This window comes from Diachasma alloeum, unplaced genomic scaffold (assembly GCF_001412515.2).
Source record: "Diachasma alloeum isolate Michigan unplaced genomic scaffold, Dall2.0 Dall_scaffold_02324, whole genome shotgun sequence".
NCBI classification, from domain to species: Eukaryota; Metazoa; Arthropoda; class Insecta; order Hymenoptera; family Braconidae; genus Diachasma; species Diachasma alloeum.
The window spans coordinates 1-24,173 of record NW_021682173.1 but is presented as its reverse complement, the minus strand read 5'-3'; the positions used below and the strand labels follow the sequence as shown (position 1 = coordinate 24,173).

Here is a 24,173-nt window from a genome sequence, read left to right as displayed (position 1 = left end):
TGTTATTGAACTCTTCCAGCATCTTCAGAAGACTCCCGTTCTAAACGATTCAGATGAGAAAGCCTCAAATTTTCGTAAAGGAGTCTTATTCGATCTCGCCTCCCTCCATTCCCTCGTCTCGCATGCATCAGCAGTATTAGCTCAGCTGTGGGTAATTCCTCGAGTTTCATAACCGGCATGTTTAAAAATACGTCATTTTCCGTAATATTCATGATACAAACGATTGCACGGCCGTCACGTGGCTTCGTAAGGCATTCACCCAGAAACACGCCCGGCTGCAATTGTCTCTTACGCACAATCCCACTTTTCGTACTCAGCGTCGTCGCCCAAGCTAGAGTTTCCCTTCTAGCCTTCATCAAAATTGGTTACTCAGGTGGAAAAAGTTGCAAATGTGTGCCATTGATTACAACGCACCTCCCAGGTTCAACAGATGTAACTAAATCCCGAGACTGGAAAAAATCCTCTCCAAGGATCCCTCGAAAGCATGGGAAATTATCAGGAACAACATGGAATACATGTCCTAATTCCTCGCCGCCAATCTTCAAGTAAATCTCAACTTTCCCAAGTGTCCCCACATCTTGATTGGGAATTCCACGTAGCGTCCTCCCCCCGGGCTGCACCTTCACATCTCCCGTTTTTATTACCGATATAGCAGCCCCAGAATCTGCCAGGAACATCGTTGGTTGCTCGAGCTCATCTGCTGACAAGATTAGATGATTTTTCGTCTTCGAAGGCTCTGCAGACGTGATTTTGCGTCTCCTGGAAGTCGGAATCGTAGGGCTCTGCTGATTTTGCTCCCCATCATCTCCAACTTCATCAGCTTGCATCATCGCAATCTGAATTGCCCCCATTCGCAATACAGAGTCCCCGTTCTGTGAGCCTTTATTTTTAACTTCCCGACCCGAAGGGAGGAAGTTATTTTTAACTTCCCGACCCGAAGGGAGGAAGTTATTCTAGTGACCCCGAAAATCGAATGTGGAAATTTAAGCATTTCTCCACGTTTCATGACCTTTGGAACCACTTCTGACCCTTTTCAGGTACCTGTCTGTATGTGTGGATGTGTGTATGTGTGTGCGTACGTCTGTGACAAAAATTTTGTGCCACGATTCCTCCTGAACAAACGATACGATACGCACACATCATGGAATACTGGAAGACATTTAATCAGCAGTTCACTAGCTTTTTTCGAAATCGACATACATTCAAGAAACAATTTTACTTTTCTGATAAATTACACCTTTTCTCGATGCGGAATACGGCGATGTGTGTGCATGGGAGTGTGTGTGAGTGCGAGCACGCGCACGGATTTTCTTGGGTCACGAAAAAACTATTTGATTTGATTTTTTTTGCAATCGATTCATTCTCATGGAACCTGACCTTCATTATTACATTATGCAAACATTTGTTTCGGCGTTTTTTACGTTTTTGATGAAAAAAACTTGTAAGAGACCGTAGAAAATGGGTTTCTTCTCTTAGAAATAAGAGGTTTTTTTCATGTTACACCTGCAATTCGCTGAAAAATTCTATTAGATTTCTATTGACTTCTCTATGATTTTCTTCTATGGGTATTTCCTCGGAGAAAGATGAGAAAAAGATTGAATAAATACATAAGAAAAAAAAATTAATGAAAGAAAAAACAAATGGTCGGGAAGTTATTGGTGCGACCCGTAATGGGTCACATCCAATTCCACCAACCCCTACCGGTCATACCCTAAAGAGGGAGCGCGCGAAGCGCGCGACCGGGCCTGATTTTTGTTATTATTTTTCCTCATGATATTGTCAGCATTTTTGTTGACCTACTTCGCGCAGTCACTTTTCTCCTTCACCTGCAGCTCCGCGTTGTCAGGAATTCCACATTGTTTTTTCAACTTATAACACGAGGTTATATCATGCCCCGGAGTATGGCAAAATTTGCACACCACCCCATAAGCGTTGATACTGCGCCGATCTGGAACAGGTAAACTCGATTTTCTCTGCGTTTTGCAATCCCTGGCCTGATGCCCTGCTTGACCGCAAGCGAAACATCCTGTCCCCAGAGATAGTCGCCCTGATTGACAATTTCTCCGCCGAGAACACCTGGAACCGCCTCCAAAGTTTCCTCCAGCACCCCCTCCAGAGCCCTTGGAGGCTCCATGAAACCCTGGCATAGTCTTCTCCAACTCGACTGCTCCTAGACAAGCTTCATGCAACGTCTTGTAATTATTTGCTCTGACCAAAATCTGAATCTAACCATGCAAACCCTCCTCGAAATTAGCCTTGGCTAAAGTTGAAAGGGCTTTCCTGGCTCCCATTTTCTCCTTATCCTCCAAGTCATTAGCTAACAGACTTTGTATTCCTTCGATTAAATCAAGAGTGACTCGTTTAGCTCTGGCTGCAAACTTGCTAACGTCTTCATCATGTCGCTGTTGCAGGTCATTGAACTCCGCATGCAATCCCACAAGTGATTTCGTTTTGCCGAATATGGCCTCTAACTCCGTTATCAATTCGTCAAAACTCTCTATCGTTTTATGCTTCAGTTGCACAAATGCTTTGCCAGTTAATTTATTCTTCAAAATTGTTTTGAGGAGTGTATAATGTAACTCAGGCTGTAGCAATTCCTTTGTGCCCTCACATGACCCCAAAAAAGGAATTAAATCGTCAGCACTCTCGCCGTTGAATAAATGTACTAGCTGCAGAGCACCCTTCAGGTCTATAAGCCCCCTCTGAGAGTGACTATTACTAGTGCCAACATTATTATTAGGAGGATTATTTACCCCGGCTGCGTCACGACTGCGATACATCTCCGCCCAAGCCTTCTGTAGCTCGTTCTCCAATCGTTTCCGCTCCTGAGCCTCCTCCTTTATCCTCTCTTGCGCACTCTCCAACGTTTTCAACATCGCCACTAGCAGATCAGTCCCATTTTCCCTGATGACGTCTTGAGTGTCCAAGTTACGAATACCCGAGAGATCTGGTTCTGGCATAACCGCCTGTCCCCGCGGCGGTGAGGTAAAATCACCCAAGATAAAGGATCCCCCCGGTACCGAGAACGGAGTAGACACCGGCATGCTATACTCCTCCCTTTGAAACATATCATCTGCTCCAGGCGAGACTGGTTGCTGCAGAAGTGGCGGTGCCGGTCGCATAGGCGCACCGTCCCCAGCCTGTGGCTCTTGCTGCCCATCTTGCCCCTGCAGCACACTACGTGAAAGTCCTTGGACCCCCTCGGCCAAGGAACTGGAAGCACGGTTCCTTCTACCAAAATTCCAAGCTCTGCGCATCGTGACACCGCGATGAAACCTTTGCGATTCTGTGATTTCCGCAGAAGACTCCGCAGTTGAGTATAGACCCACTCCAGCTGCACACGAATTCCCCCTGACAACTCGGCCCAATTCCTCCAAAGAATCAAATTCATCGCGAATACTGCGATTCTGTGATCCCATAAATAAAAGAACTTGCCTGCCTTGTTAGTCGCGATTCATTCACGTTCCGCCTCTCAAAAACAGTCCTCGAAACTGTCTAAATTCTTTAAAAATCAGCAAAACCAAATCCCAAAAAGATTTCTCCACCAGCTGGATTTCGCCTCTCTTCCCTCGGAAAAGTTGGCTGCTTCTATTCCGGCGTTCCAGAACAGCTCGATGCCCCCAAAATGAAGAACACGTTTCCTCTGAAGTGTAGAAAATATTTAACTCTTCTCTCAATTGCTGTCTCCAACGAAAGTTGATCAGGCCTCCGTTTTTGAAGAACACACGCGCTGCCAACGAATGTAATGTGTGGTAGAATGGTCGATAAATTATGGACTCAATCTCAGCAATTAAGATACTAAAGTTCCTTTATTCCTAACTCAAAGTTTAACGGTTAATTTCGATACAGGAATTAAAATGAATTCAATAATGAGCTACATTGGTAATGAACTCCCGAGGCCAGTGTATTCCCGGTTTTTATCCAAAACCGTAGCACACTTGCCTCGATTCACATGTGCATTGGTATTACAAATCGGTCTCGTGTTGTAATACGATGCTGAATCAGTAAACACCTAATTTCTTAATAATTATGCCATCGAATAATCTGGATCACAACACGTGAAAGAGTTTGAAAAGAAGGCAAAAGCCAAGGAAGGAGAAGCGACAGGGGCGTTATGAAACTATAAGTTGAGGGACGTGGAAACATGCCGGCATCCGGCCTAACGAATTGTTACTTGAGACTATTGAGTTTATTATTAAAGTGTTAATTCTTGTTATTTTTATTATCACTAGTGCACTCGTACACCTCCAACTAGATCGGTTCAATTTATTATCTTATAACGAGTGCACAACCAAGGCAATCTGTAATTTTATTGTAAAAGGTGTAATGCCATACAAAAGGAAATAAATCATTCATTCAAACAAACGAAAATAACGATAAAAATAATAACGGAAATCGGTGTAGAAAGAAATATAGATTTTCCAAAAAGGATTTTCAGGGTAATTTATCATAGAACCATTACGACAAATCCATTCGGGAGCGTATTACCAATGAAATTGGTAGAGAGAGGACAAATAAAAAAGACTAATCACGAATAAAATAACGGTCTGTCGCTTCTGTCGAATAGGCTCGCAACCCTGCTTGTTTCCTCCACTCCAAACTACAAACCAATTCTTCTGAGTATGTGATGTTTTTCAAGCCGTTGATACAAATTAATTATTGGATACCATTTCATAAAATGAATTGCATGCTTAAATTCCATTGGAATGAAAATATTCAAATTCTACAATCAACTACAAACTATTGTCGATAGAGATCCGATGTCATTTTGGCTATAGCTATCAATTAATTCCTACTTGGCCTCCAAAAATCGATTGAATGCTTATTTGGATTCGGATTGAAAAAAATTCAAATCTACAATTAACTACAAACAATTCCAGCTGAGAATCCATAGTCATTTAAGCTATAACTATGAAATAGTTTCTAACTGTCTTTCAAAAACGGATTGCATACTTATTTTCAAGGATGAATTACACCCTTTTCGCCAAAATTCACTTTTTCTGGCAAATTTTTGATCGGATTGATGTGAAAAAATATACCGTTTTTGCGATTTATCATGACTTAATGACTCACGAAATTTCATGACCGTGCAATCATTTTCTTGCGTTTTTACTTCCGAATGGAAGCATTGCAATCGTTCGATTTTCACATTTTCTAATTTTGCTTGGAAATGATGCAGAATGGTCTGAAACGTAAAAATAAGTTTGGTGACCATGTCTGTGCGTGACACTGTCCAGTCGGTGGCCATTTTTTCGTAAGTTTGATAATTAAACGGGAAAAATCATTTCAAAAAGTTTGAAATTTTTTCAGTTAATTAGTATAACTTGAGACTAACTCCATACCAAACTTCAGCTTGATCCGTCCATTAGTTTTTGAGCAATAGCCATTCGTTTTTTAACCTTTTCTCGCAAATATCTCGGAAAATACCCAACCAATTTCAATAATTTTTTCTTTCAAAATGTTCGGCATGATGTCCTCTATCTAAATCACTTAAACATGTATACCCGTTCATACAACGTTTTTGAGATATTTGAATTTTTCTGTTTTTGACTTGAAATCCTTGTTCGCGCTCTAACTTGAGTAAACATTGAGATATCGACTTGAAATTTGGCATGAAGCTGTCTCTGATCATTGCAAGGACCGGTATGGAAGATGGGCTCAATCGGTCAATTAATTTTGGAGATATTCAACTTTGTATGTAAACTTAATGTCTTGAATATCTCAATAACGAGTGAACCGATCTCAATGATTTTTCTTCAAAATATTCGGCTTGTTTTTTTTTATTCTCCTACGCACGATACCGTGAACAAAAACGAAGATAGCAAGCTGAAATTTGGTACGATCATAGCTCTCATAACATGGTTCGACAAAAAAATCCTTGGTATTTGCCCGCAGGATGGAATCAAGTCCACTTTATAGATTTTGATAAGTAGATTCAGGATCTGGCCTTGTTCTGTCTCGTACACGTCTATTTTTTGAAAAAATAAATATTTAAGTTGCCGAAATGGCCAAAAATGCACATCTTTGACATTGAATAATCTGGTGATAAGGAAAAGTTATAATCCAGCAAAAATTGAAAAAAAAAAGAGAAAATCTAATGAACAAACTGGTGTCTTGGAATTTCCATTTGAATGGATGGAAACGGAATTAAAAAAATTTAATGAAAATGAATTTTCGGTACTTTTTAAGGTTATTGAGTGTTTTTTATTTTGTTCGATGTAGTTATCGAATGTCATAATGAATTAGGTTAAAGCAAAATACTTGCTCATGGAACCAATACAAATATTGCAGAATATTAGATTAGGTTTTCATCCCCCTAGTCAAAAATACGGGAGCGTTTCAATTATAAAATAAATCAGTTTTACTTAATTTCAGAAAAGACTGAACGTTAAGTAACATGAAAATCAAATTCATTGCAATGGGAGAGAAAGTACATGAGAGATCTTTATTTGTCAATCACTTTGGATCGCCAGAGTGAAGTTGAATGAAATTTTCTCCATTTCCAAGCGCTCTACATGAGCTTCCAAATAAGACCAAGTTCAACGAATTCTGATTATTCAAGAGACATCAAAGATCGAAAGAGATCCATCTCGTTCTAGCATCCCTTGAGATGAAAATTCGGTTTAGAGAATCAATGGGATTATACAAAAAGGAGTAGGGTTTTGGAATGAACATCTGGACGCAGATCTCCTATGGGTGATATCGCCTTTCTCATTGATTAACTTCCAGCAGTAATCAGAAAGCATGTGTTGGTTGGATGTCCCATGATAACGCGTTTCCATTCTAGAAATATCCTTGTGGAATCGCTCTCTGTATTCATCGCTGACGTCACAAAGATTCTGATAGCAGAAATTGAGATGAGAATCCAAAAAATGAATCTTGAGTGACATGTTGCATCCCATTTTCTTGTATCCCTCCAGCAAATTCTTAACAGAGTCTTCATAGTTGCTTGAGCGATGTTTCCCCAGGAACCCGGAACACACTTCTTTCAAAGACTCCCATACTTCTAGTTCAGTAGGACTGAGAGTTTCATGAAAACGTACATCATTCATGATCTTCCGATTGATTATACAAAAAAACAAACAAACTGAAAAGAAATTGAATTTCGTGAATCATGTTTACTTGGCGTTTTTTAGGAGTAGGGTTTTGGAATAAACATCTGGACGCTGATCTCCTATGAGTGATATCGCTCTTCTCACTGATTAACTTCCAGCAGTAATCAGAAAGCATGTGTTGGTTGGATTTCCCATGATAACGCGTTTCCATTCTAGAGATATCCTTGTGGAATCGCTCTCTGTGTTCATCGCTGACGTCACAAAGATTCTGATGGAAGAAATTGAGATGAGAATCCAAAAAATGAATCTTGAGTGACATATTGCATCCCATTTTTTTGTATCCCTCCAGCAAATTCTTAACAAACTCTTCATAGTTGCTTGAGCGATGTTTTCCCAGGAACCCGGAACACAATTCTTTCAAAGACTTCCATACTTCTAGTTCAGTAGGACTGAGAGCTTCATCAAAACATACATCATTCATGATCTTCCGGATCTGTGGCCCCACGAATACTCCTTCTTTGATTTTGGCATCACTCAGTCTAGGGAATAAATCCTTCAAGTATCCCATTTCTTTATCATTGTTCTCCAATACTTTCACGAAATTTTTCATCAAACCGAGTTTAATGAGGAGTGGAGGTAAATCAATTTTTCCAGGTTGCACGAGAGGTTCATCTGGCCTGCGGAATTCCGTTGGTCTGGAACAAAATCTTTTCGAGCCTCCTCGGTCTTTTGGCAGTAATGTTTCCCCCTTGCTCGACTGTCCCAGAAACATAAAAAACATGGATATTTCGTGGAACCCAATTGCAATTTCATTACAAGAGCTACGACCTTTAGATTAGCACAAATTAGCCAATTATAGCGTTCATATTGGATTTTCTTCAATACCAGTTTAATATTATCGTAGGTCTCTTTCAAACTCGCAGAGTAAGCCACTGGTACTGATGGTTTCTCGTTACCGATATGTAAGAGAACAGCTTTGAAACTTGATGTTGATCCATCCATAAACAGTCTCCATACGGCTGGGTCATGTTTAGTTCCAAGAGCTTCCATGAGTCCATCAACATTACAACAATAGCATAAATCATCCTCTTCGACGAAAAATTCATTAAACTCGTCATCTCGTGTGCGATAACTCATGATACAAACCTCTGGGGTGATGAATCTCCACTCTTCAAATCTAGAGGCCATCAACTCTGCTTTTGATTTCGGTAGGTCCAAGTCCCTGACGAGGTCATCGAGTTGTTCTTGGCTGGAAAGACTGCTGCAGAAGCACAAGAAATGATTTGTTCGGCCTTGGGAGAGAGTGCTGTATCTTATATCACATGTAAAAAGTGGTTTAAAAAAGTTCGGGATAGAAATTTTGATCTCCCGGATGAAGAACGTCCTGGGCAACCAAAAAAAGTTGAGGACGCGGAGTTGGACAAACTACTCAATGAAAATCTCTGTCAAGCACAACAGGAGATTGCTAATACTCTCGGAGTGACTCAATCAGCTATTTCGAGGCGTTCAAAAAGAATTGGGAGGATACAGAAGGAAGGTCGTTGGGTGTCCCATCATCTTACCTCAGCAAACAAAAGTCGACGCTGTGAAATGTCCATGTGCCTACTGACCAGATTCAAACAAAAAGACTTTTCACATAAAATTGTGACTGGGGATGAAAAGTGGATATTTTACGACAATCCTAAGAGGCGAAAATCGTGGGCTTATCCGGGGGACCGTCAACGAGTACTGCAAAATCGAACATTCACGGAAAAAAATTGTGGTGTATTTGGTGGTATTCCAAAGGTGTAATCTATTATGAAATACTCGAACAGGGGTAAACCATCACTGCTAAGCGTTATCAGGACCTACTGGTGAAATTGAGTGACGTTATTGGGAAAAGAGACCTTTTACTGGTAGTGATACGAGATAAGTAATTTTGCTGCAGCGCAACGCACGGCCCCACACAGCAAAAGAAACCCTGAAATTTATCTTCACGTTGGGCTGGGAAATTCTCCTACATGCGGCCTATTCTCCAGAACTTCCGCCTTGAAGGCGCCGCCTTCTGACTATCACCTTTTTCGGGCGCTACAACATCACCTGGTGGATACCTAGTTCCAATCTCCTGAAGAAGTCCGGCAGAGCATTGATGACTTCATCCAGTCAAAACCACCATTTTTTTTCCGAGCCGGAATCCGACAACTGCCCGATAGATGGGAGAAATGCATGCAAAGTGACGGCGGTTATTTTGAAGATTAGATCTGTATTCATTTTTTAATAAATAAATGTCGAAATTGTCGAAAAAAGGCTGAGAATTCAGTCATACACTTAATATATAGTACATAATACATCCCTAAAAATAAACGAAAGAAACGAAGACGAAGATGAAGAGGATTATAACGATTCCGAACAAATCATTCACCAACTAAATTCTCATTGTGAAAAACGTTATCGAAACCATTCATTTTTCCTGCATTAATATTGAGATAAAAATTAATGAAAGTGAGAAACGGTAAGGTATTACTATTCTAGCACCCACGAAAAACAATACGTGCGCGGAGCGCACGCCCTTTTCTAGTAATCTAAAAACAGCATATTCGAAGTCCTGAGATCAAAATTAGTTATCCTGACACAAAAACATGGAAATTTCAAATTTTCCGAATACAATGCTCCCATTTGGAAGCAGAAACCTCTCCATACATAATAGTAACCCTCGCTCCCCCATATTATATATGTATATAAATTTTCTCATACACAAAATTAATTGACTATCAAGTTATTGACATCGAAATGCAGCAATGAAATATCGAGATATCGAGAGAGAATATCGAGTCATAATAAAAGACCGAAACCTCAACCAAAACAAATCAGAATATAACGTGTTTAGTAAAATTGGGCGCCACCAGCATCCCATCACACCAGAATTTCAAAATATGAGTGGAGGGGGAAGGCACCGCCCTTACCAGGAGTAAATATCCCGGTAGTAGCTGTTTCACACATACGTCTTGGCTCGTATCAGAACCGCGATACTTTATCAGGATATAAACTATATATTCTATAAGACGGTCTAGCGTTATGAGGGCTTTATGCTATATTGTCAGATATTTTGGCTACAAGTCGCCCAATCTGGCAACTATGGCTATATGCAAATCATGACTGCTGAAACTTCCATGAAGATTATTGATCACAGAGCAATTAAAATTATACACAAAGTTGTCATACAAGCGTTGTTACGGATACTACCATTTGCAATATATAATCAATGTGAAAGGGTTTTCCAAATAGAATTTTCTGGATCACTATGCGGAGCGATTTTTTGACTAATTCTTTACCGGCAATGATGCTTCCGTCGACCGAGCCAGAACTCCGTATCACAACCCATACATCTATTTACAGCATGATCGGGCACCCACAAAGTGGGAGCTGGTCCAAGCTCCTCCACGGCCTCCCAAGACATGTCAGAAGGCAATGATTCACCGTGATCACCTGCGCTGCCTACGGAATCGGGCAATGAACCCTAAAACAGTGAAAATCGATTAGCGAAAACTATTCTGAATCCACATGAGGTAGGTCACAAATAAAAATACATTCTTCAATCAATTTTTAACATCCATCAACAATTACTTTCTCCAATGGAACCCTAACCATTTTACTGATGATGCTGCAGTCCAATGAGCTAAAAATGTACCTTCACTAGTAGTTACATCTCACGATGCACTTCGATGCTTGGAATTTGATCAATTCACCTCAAAATGGGAAGAAAATTTTTTTACTCACAATTTCATCAATACGATCAGTATCTGCACTGTGATTAGTACAGACTTTTTGTATAAGCGCCAGCCGTGTTGTGTGCAGCTCCTTTCTCAAGGCTTCCTCTTTCACCTATTTCACGCACAAATAAGGAGGAAACCACGAACGAAAATTAGAAAGCCATTCCAAGATTAAGGCACTATTAAATCATATCTTTCTGACCTTGTGTTCAACGATGATTTGTTGGACACGCAATTGAATGTCACAGTGAATTACTGGAAGTCCGTCTACGTCGTCTAAACTGTCAGGACTGTCGAGGCCAAGGTCTTGATGGGTTGGGGATGCTGGACAAATGCTACTCGGAGTCCTTGACATCAATCCAGCACTCGTATCACTGACATCACTACCATCTTGGTTCGAACAATTGCACGAACATTGATTGCGGTTTATTCCATGATTCTCTATCCAAGGAGTTACGTTGCCCTGCAGTGATGTCACTTGTAATCTGAAAAAATCAAAAAATGACTTCGAGAAAAAAAATTATTCTTCATTAACCGAATAATGCATTGTTAAAAAGAAAGTCAAGTTTTCAATACGATGTTCAACATAAAAATATTGTCCTGTTATTAAGGATGTTTATCCAAAATCGCAAGTACTGGAGAAAAAAAAATTTTTTTTTTAACTGAGATAAAAATATTCCCTTTACTTTGATACAAATTTTAAACCACCAACCCATGTTCATTATTTAGAAATGAAATAGACAAAATGCACCAAATGCATGTGCTAACATGCGCTTATATGAGATAGAATCATTCAAATATTTCCTCTTTTTACCCGGGTACCCCAGATTTTTCTCTGGCCACTGGATTCAGTATGATTTTACACATTACCCTCTATTTTTATTTCTATTTTTAGAGTCTTCTAGTAGGTGAATTATCAATTTGAACATAAATTCATTCATTTCTGCCGAGACTATTGCGATTAATTTTTTTTTACGTTATAAAAGTTAGTTTTATATATTCTGCTGTCAGTCGAAAAAATGGCAGAATTTTCCTTGACCATGAAAACAAACACACATTTACCGACAATTTACTGACACTGGCTAAACATCCTTAAGTAATAAAAAAACTTCGAATTTTTTTGGAATTGACAATTGTATTTTTATAATTCATTCTAATGTTCATGTCCTTACGCATGTTTTCCTCCATTAAAGTTTACAAAGGACGGTTCAGTATTTGGTATCAAAGTATCGGTTGAACTATCCACTGATATATTAGCCGGTAAATCATTGGCCACCTGATACACAGGATAAGTCTCTTTATGTGCATCAGCTCGTAATGGTTTCGTGTCTTCTCCACAAATATTCTCGTCTGTGTTTACATCTTCAGTCTTATCTGATTCATTTATGAGATTCATCGAATCAAATTTTCTACAAAAATGAAAACAAAATGTAAAGTGCAACATTAATATAGAAAAATGCAGGAATTGTAATGAATCAATTTCCCCAATGCCATTTAACAAGCCAGTTGCTAATTTCTTCTCAATTTCTCCCTTTTCATTTCATCAGATTATTAACCATTACACCGAACCTCTCTGAAATCGCACGTCTACCATACTCCGCGGTCTGTCAAACCGCTACTTCGTCTGGATCGCATTTCCCATTTGTTTGAGCGAATGAATCACTCTTTTTTGTAACTGAAGGTTCAAATGAGGGCTAAAACGGGGAAAGGTTAAATGATGGAAGGGTTGAACAGAAGAGGCAAAATTTATAAGTATATTTAATTTCATTGTTTTCCTTCGCACATAAATGTTTGTTGTGAACATTTTTTCACAAAAATCTCGACTGTTAATACTCGATTATCGAACAAATAAAGATATGCCATTCATTATGAATAATTGGTGCTAATTATTATTTTTTATCTAACTTCCTCAGGCCCGGTTGCACCAAGCTCGGTTATCCAAATAAACCCCAGGGTAAAATTTATCCTCGGGGTCACAATTTTTCAATATTTGACCCGAAGAATAATTTTTTATTTATCCTGTAGCCCCATTTGAGTTACCACTCATTTAACCTTGGGATTAAATTTTATTTTTTGATCCTGGGATAAATTTAAGATACTCTCCCGGGTAAAATAATCCATCGAAGATCCAAATTTACTTTTTTTCTTATCTGACGTGTTCGTTACCCGGAGCTGGTGCAACCGGGCATTAGGGAATAAATTTCACTTTTAATAAATCCAGTGTAATGATTTTTGAAACCTGTATTCCGCTTATCAAGTAATGTAATATGATGTCGATGTATATGTTTTTATGTACTGTGATCTTTTCTTTACAGTAATGGTAAAAAAAGAGAAATGCATTTCTTACTGTAGTAAAAAAAAATACATATGTAACATAGTATATATGTATATGGGACATTCCATGTCAACTCAGTCACCCTGAATTTTTCGGGTTCTCAGAATCTTGAATTGACATGCTCGCATTCAAGTACTAGATAAGTACATGCTTTCCCTAAATTTTCGTTTCTTTAACATAAATTGCTTGTCTACAACATGTGTGAAAAGCTCAAATTTTTGAAAAATCATATCTCGCGAACAAATTGACGAATTTTAATAAATATAAAACGATTTTTCTCATTTTTTCATGTACTATATGAAAAAAGTATACCAGTACTGCGAGGGCAAGTAATAACCCATTTTGAGAGGTTTGAATGGTTCAAATTCTACTGTTACGCAGGGGCCAGTCGAAAATCAATTAATTCTTTTTTTTCTCGATAGATAATGATAATTCCCAATTTTTTCGGGATATTTTGAAATGTGATATCGATATAGATGAAAAAAAAAAATTTTCCATAAAAAATTATTTTTCGACATTAACGGCTATAATTATGCAAATCACCTATGAAACTCACCACTTACTCCTGTATCATACATTTTTACTCAATAGATAACGTAACTCCATTATCAAATTGAAATAAGTAGAATATAATAGTTTTAATACGACTTAAATTGATGAACATCGATTTCGAGAAAGAAAAAACGACTTAAAAATCTTCGATTTTCATGTCAGATCGCTAGGTATAAGTTAATACTTTCGTCGACTTTTCTTCGGAAAAACTTCTCCACTAGCCGCTGCTATCTTCTAATTAATAATTGTCCATCTTCTCCAGGGATGAAGCAATGATTTTTTTCGATGGCTGCAATGGCCTTCGCACTGTTGAATCTTTGTTTTAAACTGTCCTAGATTAAACTTTGTGTTCTTCTTTACTACAAACAAATACATCAAGATCTTTGAAGTGATCTTTCACCCAGAAAAACAGACCACTAGGTGTGAGGATAGATTCCCCTTGAGTTATTTGCAGACTCCTTCGCCTCGCTCCCCTCTTCAAAATTGCCCCTACTCCATCACATGCCGTTTTACCATGTGCAGTCGCATGATAATGAGCTTCCGCTTCAATTCCAAAATCATCTCTGTGGGACAACAGATTTGCAATTTGGTACCGATTCTTATAATGTTGTGCAGCTCCATCGGTAACATAAATCAATTTTGTCACCACCTCACAGACTTTTCTTATGTGCTCTATGAAAATCTTTTGCATCACGTAAACCGCAGCAGTATCGTGGACAAGACTATCAGATAGAAGGACTAGATTTCGATGGCGAATATCTCTCCCCTGACGATAATAATAGACCATTGAATGTACAGTGCAATGGTCATTATTATAATGAAATGAATGAGCTGCGTCCTGAGAAACGAAGGAATAATTCTCGGAGAAATCACACTGAGCCAGAATCTCTCTTTCAACTAAATTTTCCTGTCGCTCTTTCACATAGGCTGTTTGCTCAGTGGCAATGAAATGATGAAATTTCAACGCTTTCAATCATTCACAAAGTAAATCAATGAATTCACTTGCTGGGAGTTTCTGAGTCTGCAATGTTGCTCTATCCACAGTTTGCCACATTTTGAATTCCAGTTTCAATCATAGCGTAGTTGCAAAGTAATTTTTCTAATTCAAGTGATAGCACATCAACTCCCGGACAGTTTTGGCATTCATCTACATGGCATGCAGGTATTGGATTGGAATACGTGAGCTTCGCGAGACGATCTTCGCAGTTCGTAACAGTAGAAATTGAATCTTCTGTGAGAGTGGAAATATTGATGGCATCCAACATCAATTTGCAATTTTGGTGGTACGTATAGACGCAGACAACGTGCGTACCACTCGTTCCTGCCAATACACAATGTTTCGGTCTCAACTCCGCAAACTTACTGAACCCCACAGGAGATTCCGGATGAGAAGTTTCATATTGTTGATGCAGGTTTGCCAAATTTTCAAGTATCAGCCTTTTCTGCATAATTTTCTTCTCGTCGTTAATTCTAACGGATACTTTATCTTTGATTCCTGGCATAATTCGACTGTTATTCTCGTCAAACGTGTAAACTTTCTCAATAGTTTCATCGGGTAATGATTTTCCTGCTTTCGCGACGGCCGAAGCCAATACTCCTCATTTCTCTCAACTTTTTCGCTCTCTGAGCTATGCGTCTCGTGGCTCCAAATTCTTCACTCACTCTCCGAGTATTCCATGAAAATGGAGCGACTGTCATAATTTGTAGACATTCAGCGTATCCCTCCATACTCTTAAATTTTTCTTTCAGGCCTTTCAACATTTCTTCCAGCTCAACTTTTCGAGGAGAACGTGAATGTTCTACTGTTCTCCTGCTCACTTCATTGTCTGAATCTTCATCTACTGAGAAATCGTCGATTTCCATTGGGTTATCGAAAACTTCATTGAATCCATTATTATTAGGATCAACTGAATGGAAAGGATTACCAGATCTCAATGAACTGTTTGTGATGTTACCGATAGAAATGCCACGAATGGTGTAAGATTTGAAGAGTACCCGGAAGAATCATCGGAGCCCCCAGGCACTGTTGAATCAGATATCGGAGGGAAGGCTTCGATNATTATCCATTGAAAAATAAAAATGAACTCCTCCTATTTTATAACTTCTCCACTGGCACATTACAGACAGACAGATTACATACCTCGATCCAAACTGACGAATAACTGAAGGAGAATAACGATTCAGTCAATTTCTAGAGGAAATTTAACACACTGAAGAGAGAATGAGGGATGATATTGCAGGAGCAAGAATCTCAAGACAACTAATTAGATTCGTACTCATTGTAACCCTTGGAGGTTGTATGGAAACACGATTCCACGAAACTTGTAGTTTTTCAGACCGCTTACCTCCTCCTCCCCCTTTCATCCCCTATGACAGCGAATTATATTGTGTTGATAATTTGTGAAATATCGCAATCCGATTGAAAGTGTACGACAAATACAAGGTCTTCTTTCAAGAACAATCAGACGTTTAATTTTCCTGGCTGCGTGTCGTATCATTTTTCATTTCTTTACGCTCATCAAGGGCGAGAGTTGACGCTGGCTGAGTCAATGATACAGTGGGAAAATTGGACACAGGTGGGATTCGAACCCGACTGAACGAATTGCGAGCTCTTCGCCCTATTGACTGAGCTATTGCAGGCTTTCGATTTCTATGACATCTTCATAACGACTTAAGAATTGATCAACATCGGTATTTCATTGTTAATATCGCTAACATCACTATTAAAAATTTCTGTCTGAAATTTCCGGTGTACTTTCCCGAAATTTTTAGCAAATTCAATTTCTACTGAAATTTCAAGGACTTTACTATGAATAAACTAGGGATTTCACTTGCAATTTCCCCTGAAAGCGGGTGACAAATCAGGAAATTCCGGTAAATATATACATGAATTTTCAGGACATCAGCACTGAATGCGATTTAGAGGGAAAAAATCATGAAATTTCAGATTTCAAAAACAATTCATTGGAATTTCAAATCCATTCAGGAATTTTCGTCTTTGTGGTAGTTAAAATTCTGGAATTTCACTTAATTCTCAGTGAAACCTGAAATTTCATTTTTTTCTCTAACAGAGTAGAGATCTGATGAAAAAATTTATGGATTTAGGATAGCATTCTTCCCCAAACTCAATGGTCATTATTCAAAATAATGTTAAAACAATTATGCTCCTCCTATTTTTAGGCCTGCAACGTGGTTATATCATTGGTTATGTGGATGATTCACCATACGAGTATAAGTGATGAATTGACAATGTGATTTTACTAACTATAGTCGTTCATGTCGAAAAAAAAAAATTTTTTCTCATCTCTATATCGATATCACATTTCAAAATGTCCCGAAAAAATTGGGGATTATTATTATTTATCAAGAAAAAAAGAGAATCAATCGATTTTCGACTGGCCCTTGTGTAACAGTGGAATTGGAAAAATTTAAACCTATGAAAAAGGGTCATTACTCGTCCTCACAGTACTGGCGTATTTTTCGAATAGTACATGAAAAAACGAAAAAAAAACGTTTTTTATTCATTAAAATCCGTCAATTAGTTCGCGAGATATTATTTTTCAAAAATTTGAGGTTTTGACACATGTTGCAGACAAACAATTGATGTTGAAGGAACAAAAATTTACGGAAAGCATGTACTTACGTAATACCTGAGTGTGAGCATGTCAATTCAGGATTCTGAGAACCAAAAAAATTCAGGGTGGCTGAGTTGACATGGAATGTCCCATATACCATATAATATATATACCATATATAGTATATATAATATGCAATATATACTATATATACTATATAAATATATGTTTTATACTGTAATTTTTTTAACAATAAAAAAATGTTACACAGTTCGGTACTGTAAAAAAATCAATATCGTTCTGTACAAAAAATATGTATAGGATAGTATATATGTATACAATACATAATACATCTCTAAACATACAAAAGAACGCAAAAAGCAACAGAGATACGAAGAAGATGAAGAGGATTATGACGATTCCGAATAAATTATTCAACCATTAAATTCTCATCGTGAAAAAATGTTAAAACCAATTTTTCCTGCATTATTATTGAGATAAAAATTAATGAAAGTGAAAAACAGTAAGGTTTTACCATTTTGGCACCCACGGAAAACAATACGCACGCGAATCGCGCGCCCTGTTCTATTAGAAGAAACGTTGGTGGTTTCGTGGATTTATCGGGGCAAAAAAAATCGAAAACGTTTTGTATCGATTGGAACCAATGAAATAGGAAGCTACTGGAAGTTTGAAATTTTTTTCTTACATTTATCAATAGTTATACACTGTGAAAGTTTTGATAGCGGTCCCACAGACCGGGAGTTGAGGATAAAGGTTAAGGTATATCCCTAGAAAACATCTGTTTCTTAAGATTGTCTCCATATTTTTCATAGGTAATGTTTATAATAGTCTCCAACTATTGACGAAAATGCTAACTAACTGTACTACAAAGTTTAGGAGATAATAAATAATGAAATGCGGGCTTTAAACACGCGAGGCATAGGCCAAACGGGGGCCAATGGGTGGTTCCGAACTCGATTTTTCCATCTTATGAGAAAACGGTTCTTACGATGTACTTGAAAAACTAATCCGTAATAGATTGATAAATTCCGTATACGGTGAATTCTTTGGAAAATTTTGTACTACACAATTTCTGTGATATTCAACTCTAAACAATGGAAATTTTGTGAAAGCATTCTTTATTCGATTCGAAAAATTAATTAACAAATAATTTCTTATTTGATTCAAACAGATATTATCACCTGCATCAATAACACATGATAATAGATAAACTCAATAACTTATGAGAATACAAGAAATTCAGTTCTTTAGAATTTTTTCCGAAAATCCATAGGAACTGTCTGGTCCGATTTTCTTGGGATATACCTTAAAAAAGCTAATGGGAAAAAATTACAAAAGTTTATTATTCATGAAATATTTTCAATTAAAAAATCTGTTTACTTTTCAATGGAAATACTCGGATCGCTCAGTCTACGATGAAGAAACGCTACGTGATCCTGAGCATGAATTAAATCCCCATAGGAACGTGTCTTCGTCATTTGCCCCTGGGGTTCTTCGTTTTCACCTGGCTCGATGTCAATAACAGATACTCGTTGTTTGTCCGGCTTGGGCGATATCTCCATAGAACCCAAATATACCTCGGACCAAAGAACAAGGTCACGAACATTGCAACTTGGCCACAATACCTTGAAACAAAGAATCATATTACCTCCTCACAAAAAGAAGATTGATTAAATAACACACATTGATGAGACGAATAAATTTATGGAATATCAAATGATTCAAAATATAGTTTGCAGAGTGGGTAGGGAAAGAGAAATTTTACTAGTATCATTAGAAAATTGGGGAAAGTTGTAATCATCATAAATCGAATTTTCATAGTTAGAACTATTAGAAGAAGAATTAGCAAAGTTGGTAATCTCTTTGACAACAATTGACTGAATTTTTTTTGATTAATTAAACAGTACAATTTCTATTTTTGGATCTGTCTTAGAATAATAAAATTATTATTTTCTAGAAGTATTGCTCAGGAATTACCACATTTTTAGACGGCGAATAAAGATGATTAGCAAAAGAACTTGAACTGAGAAAACGCCAAACAGAGAACGTATGTTCCCTGATCCTCGATTGCAACCTTTCCTGTCTAGTGTTACATAGAAATGTTCCAAATAATTGAGAGTACGTATGTTGTGCAAGTTTCACCTGGAATTGGAAGGAAGGATTAATAAAATTCCTTCCTACATTTGCAAAAAGGAGCAAAGTTATTGAACATTAACGAAAGGGATTATATAAACACTTACAATATACGTCGAAGACATTTGAAAACTGCACTGGAACTGCTTGATAATCTGATGTACACAGTCCAACCACTGTAGAAAAACCGGACACCGTTCATTCGGATCCTCACAACCTACAGTTTGACCGCATCGATCAGCAAATTTGTGTCCGAAGTCTAACCATTCTCTCTCGCAAAGTATTTGAAAACCCTCCATGGTGCGATAATAAGGATCAAGTAATATCTGAGCGAGAGCCACAATTTGTGGTGTGCGATCCCAACCATCACTGCAATGAACAAGAACTGGTCTACCATCGCGTTCGATGGCTGATGCTACTGTGACAGCAGCACGAAGAAGGCCAGACATATGCTGCAGCCACCTCGTGCCTTCCAAAAGGCTCAACCAATTGGGCTGATCAGCGTCTGACGCACAGAGTTGTCTGACTGCATGGAAACTCTTTCTGATTGAATGTATATTTGGTAAATTCATAAATTGTATGTCACAACTTGGGTAATACTCTGGGCATTCGCAACCACCTCCTCGTGCTCTGTTTGCAACAGCTGTTGTGTAAGATCTTGCATCGACAATCAAAACCTTCTTCGTCGTGTTTGGAGTCACGTCGTCACCGGGATCGGAATAATTTATTGGAGATTCGATGGTTGATTCTCCACGATCGTAAGAACACGCGTCTGACAAAGCTTTCAATAGATCTTCGTCTTCAGAACTTCGCCAACCCAACCATCCTACTTCCGGCTGACTACTCCGGGCAATCACTGCACCGTTGTTCACGTGTCTCCAAACCACTGCGGGAATCCTTCGAGAACTCCGAAACTTGGCTACGGCCTCCAAGGTTTCGTCGGTAATGCACGCTGGCACTAGAAGTTGCGGAGGATACGATGGACACATACGGTAGTCTTTGTTTATTTGACTTATGCGCCAACTTCCATGGAGGTTGAATTTCAATCGCTCCAACTGGAATTCCAAAATTCGATGAGATCACCGTTTGGTTCCAGGAGTAATTAATTGACAGAATATTTTATTGGGAATGAATTAGTACAATTAAAGTAATTTACTGTTAACGTGAAAAAAGACAGCTAAAAAATAAATAAGTTATTTTTCGGCAACTGAAGCTCTCCCGTAATTTTATCATCCTTCCAACACCCAGTACTAATAAGATAAAAAAGAAAATTTACTCACTTCTGAATTGAAAATAGCGGTATAAGAATTAGTATCTTTCCCGAGTCTCGGATAATCCTTCCCGTCCTCTATAGACCAGGCATAATAACCGAAGGCAAAAATATCCTCTACACTCTTTCTAGGATAAGTCGTTTTGTGAAGACGCTTAAACCACTCTAAGCAGTGTTCATTTGTTGAAAATGCACAACTGAGAACAAAATACATCCATTAAACATTCATAATGAATTTATCCTCCCTAGAAGACATTTCAGAAATGTAGAAAAAATTTTTTCGTGTCACGGGACATGAAAAACTCCATTTGGCGTTTTTCAAGTCCCTCGACACGAAAATTAATATACACACCTCGCTATGGAAAACATATCACCCTCCCCCACGTACTCGCCATTCTCGCCTTCGGCTCGAAAGGCAATCTTGCAAGCGGGGGACGGTGATCTGCTTTCCAAGGCTCGGGCATGTAATGTGCTATTTCTATTGATAGTACCTTACTGAACGAGCGTCTTTGCATCCTATATGAAGGTAAAATATCTCCTTGACTTCTAGCTGTTCAATAAGACCAAGCGGGATATTATAACAAGTCTGACTAAGTTGTAGGTAAAGTCTATAGTTTGATAATGCTAAAATTCCATCAGAAGTACGTCCAAGTGCAACAACACTCTCTCCACTCAGAGGAGTAAATGGTACTGGCAATGATGGATCTTCAGTTTCAAAACGAGCGTGCTTTGGAAAAAGTTCAGATGCATGTAAGTGACAGATTGATTGGAGACTCGTCGGCTCCTCGGAACTCTCCATCACGATCTGAAAAAGCCAATTGAACATTCTTTTTCTTTATCGGCTAGTTAGATCCGAACTAAATTTCCATAGTTAAAGGATCTCTATCGCTTTTACTGACACGACAGTATCATTAATAAATATCAAAGAACATGTCCATTATCCATGAGAACCGTAAATAGTGAATCATCATCGGGTAAAATTATCGGTTTCAATAAATTTCCAAATCATATGTCTATACTTTGAGTTATGTGCTCCTTCTGAGAAAGTTGGATTTGCCCATTTTTTTACGTAGTAACAAGACGTTCGGAATTGTTATTACCCCTCCCATGTTCTTTATATTAAACAATTTAACACGCCACACAAAACTCTTCAGTCATCAAATAAAGATAAGTCAAAGCAGACATCTGCAATTAGATCACCCACGACGACACATCTATCGGGCATCCGAAGAAAACATTGACAAGGAAAAATAACAATATCAAGTTCAATTATTTTTACTCACAAACGTTTCCAATCAAAAAATGAACCGAAACCACAAGAGTTCAACTTCAAAAATACTATGTCGTCTTCTTGACATCTACTGAGGCCCGTGAGAAAGATATAGAAACACAAGAAATGCGAAAATTCCAAAGTAGTAGTGAAACGTCGATTGCTAAGGCTGTCCTTCGCTTCTCAAGGAGAAACGCGTGAGTGCAAAAGAGTTGAACGGTCTTGGTTCGTAAAGACGAATGTACACGAGCACGAAATGATGAAAAAAGAAGTCCCTAACCCCCTGCAACACTCACAAATATGGTCAACGATCGAATGAAATTACTGTTACAAAGAAAATTGAGAAAATTTCCAGGAATTTGCAGGTGACAAACATGACATTGCCTCATTGCCATTATTGACCCACTACACTGAAAAATGCAATAGACACAGACACATTACGTATCAATCAGAAAAAATGCACTCACACTGATACTGAATGACGTCGCCAGACAAGATAGCAAAAACGTAAAAACCAATCCAAATGAAAATATTCGTCTGTTCTTGATAGTCTTCTCTAATAACTTTACACTTTTACACAATGTCCATGAACACCATAAATAATCCACGCTTACTGAACATTTCAATCACAAAGTTTGTCTGAAAAAATTGATTACTTTTGCGAGCACACATTTATCTGGGTATAACTTGACTTGAAACACGTAGATCCACTGAGTAGCAAAAACCTAGCACACTCGAAATTTTCCAAACGAGTATTACTTGATTATTCAGATCAGATTTCACTGCGAATTTTTGAAAAATGGATGATTTCACTCATTTTTCTGTTATGGAAATAATTCTCCGACTAGAATGTTCACATGTCACTTCTTTTATCGGTATTAGATAAATATTTTGAAATTACGTTTCGAGGATCATTAAAATCAATGCAAATGACTCGCTCGAGCCCTCTCCGTTATCACCGTCTTTTTTTTTTTTTAAATCATTCCCTCAAGTCACTTCGGACAGACCATAAATAAAACAAAATATTTGACTAATACATGCATATACGTAATTTCTTGTTTTTTACTAGACCCAGGGATTTAGAATACGATACGAGAGAGAAACAACACCTTTGCTCGTGAATGCTAGTCACGAGCGAAGGAGACACACGGACTCAAAGAGGATTGACTAAAGTAGAGGCTCCGATCTCGGGGTTGGACCGACCCCAAGCCAAAAGTAGTTCGACCCCAACGGAGGGATGCCGCCACGGTCGAATCTGACGGCTGGGCGAACTGCCTGTGCGGAAACTCGGCAGTAGCAGTCCCGCTGTCACAGAGATAGTTTCGGAGGGGAAATTACGTCCTTCTCGTCCTCAACATGTTAATGTTTAAGGACGAACTTAATGTTTTTCAGGTGATTCATTTGCTGGCTAATTAATATTAAGGAATGAAACATAGAGGGTGTGACAGAGAATTAAATTCCCCATCAATCGATCCCCGTTGCATCCCTTAATCTCTGTAACAAAAAAATACAAACTACGACAAAGTCATGGATTTTTAATTCGCGAGCGAATGGTGAAGAGTTACTGTGCGCCGAGAAGAAAATTATTTTTCTCACTGGCCCATGACTTTGTCGTAGTTTGTATTTTTTTGTTACAGAGATTAAGGGATGCAACGGGGATCGATTGATGGGGAATTTAATTCTCCGTCACACCCTCTGTGTTTCATTCCTTAATAGTAATTAGCCAGCAAATGAATCATCTGAAAAACATTAAGAACATGTTGAGGACGAGGAGAGCATAAATTCACCTCCAAAACCATCCCTGTGACAGCGGGACTGCTACCAGAGATTATAGGGGAGATGAACAGGGCCAATGTAAAGTGTTCAACAACAAAAATTGTAGCGGTGGCGCATGGACCACGATGGAGCGTACGGAACTGTTGGTATGATAGGGCCCGAGCATAAATTTGTCGATAACCGGAAAGGGGTTCTCAATACGGTAGCTCCTCGCATTTTGTAATAATTGTCAGGAATGTAAAATCGAACATATTATAATCAATAGTATAATGAATGCACAATCTAATGATCTAAAAGTCTTTTCCTTTTTCTCGACATATTTATCATTGACACGTAGGTCAAAAAATTCATAGAAAATCCCAGCGCTGTCGCTGGAAAACTCTATNCGCCTTTTTCTCGACATATTTATCATTGACACGTAGGTCAAAAAATTCATA

The 24,173-nt window shown here is 38.4% G+C and overlaps 1 protein-coding gene across 2 annotated transcripts in view; it reads right to left on the bottom strand.

Annotated features, from left to right (window-relative positions):
- LOC107046840 (myotubularin-related protein 3) overlaps positions 1-23,107 on the bottom strand; it is a 40,561-nt gene extending 17,454 nt beyond the window's left edge. The window contains exons 1-10 of one of the 2 annotated variants that reach the window (XM_015269557.1): positions 22,428-23,107; positions 21,182-21,495; positions 20,701-20,887; positions 19,528-20,475; positions 19,265-19,429; positions 18,668-18,912; positions 11,977-12,213; positions 11,007-11,289; positions 10,812-10,916; positions 10,367-10,551 (exon numbers count right to left, since the gene is read on the bottom strand). In XM_015269557.1, the coding sequence (XP_015125043.1) occupies positions 10,367-10,551; positions 10,812-10,916; positions 11,007-11,289; positions 11,977-12,213; positions 18,668-18,912; positions 19,265-19,429; positions 19,528-20,475; positions 20,701-20,887; positions 21,182-21,489 (2,663 nt within the window). In that variant the 5' untranslated portion in view covers positions 21,490-21,495; positions 22,428-23,107. Of the gene's footprint in view, positions 1-10,366; positions 10,552-10,811; positions 10,917-11,006; positions 11,290-11,976; positions 12,214-18,667; positions 18,913-19,264; positions 19,430-19,527; positions 20,476-20,700; positions 20,888-21,181; positions 21,496-21,973; positions 22,346-22,427 lie in introns of those variants that run through there. The other variant, XM_015269558.1, reaches the window with a different exon arrangement.
- Positions 23,108-24,173: the final 1,066 nt, after the last annotated feature.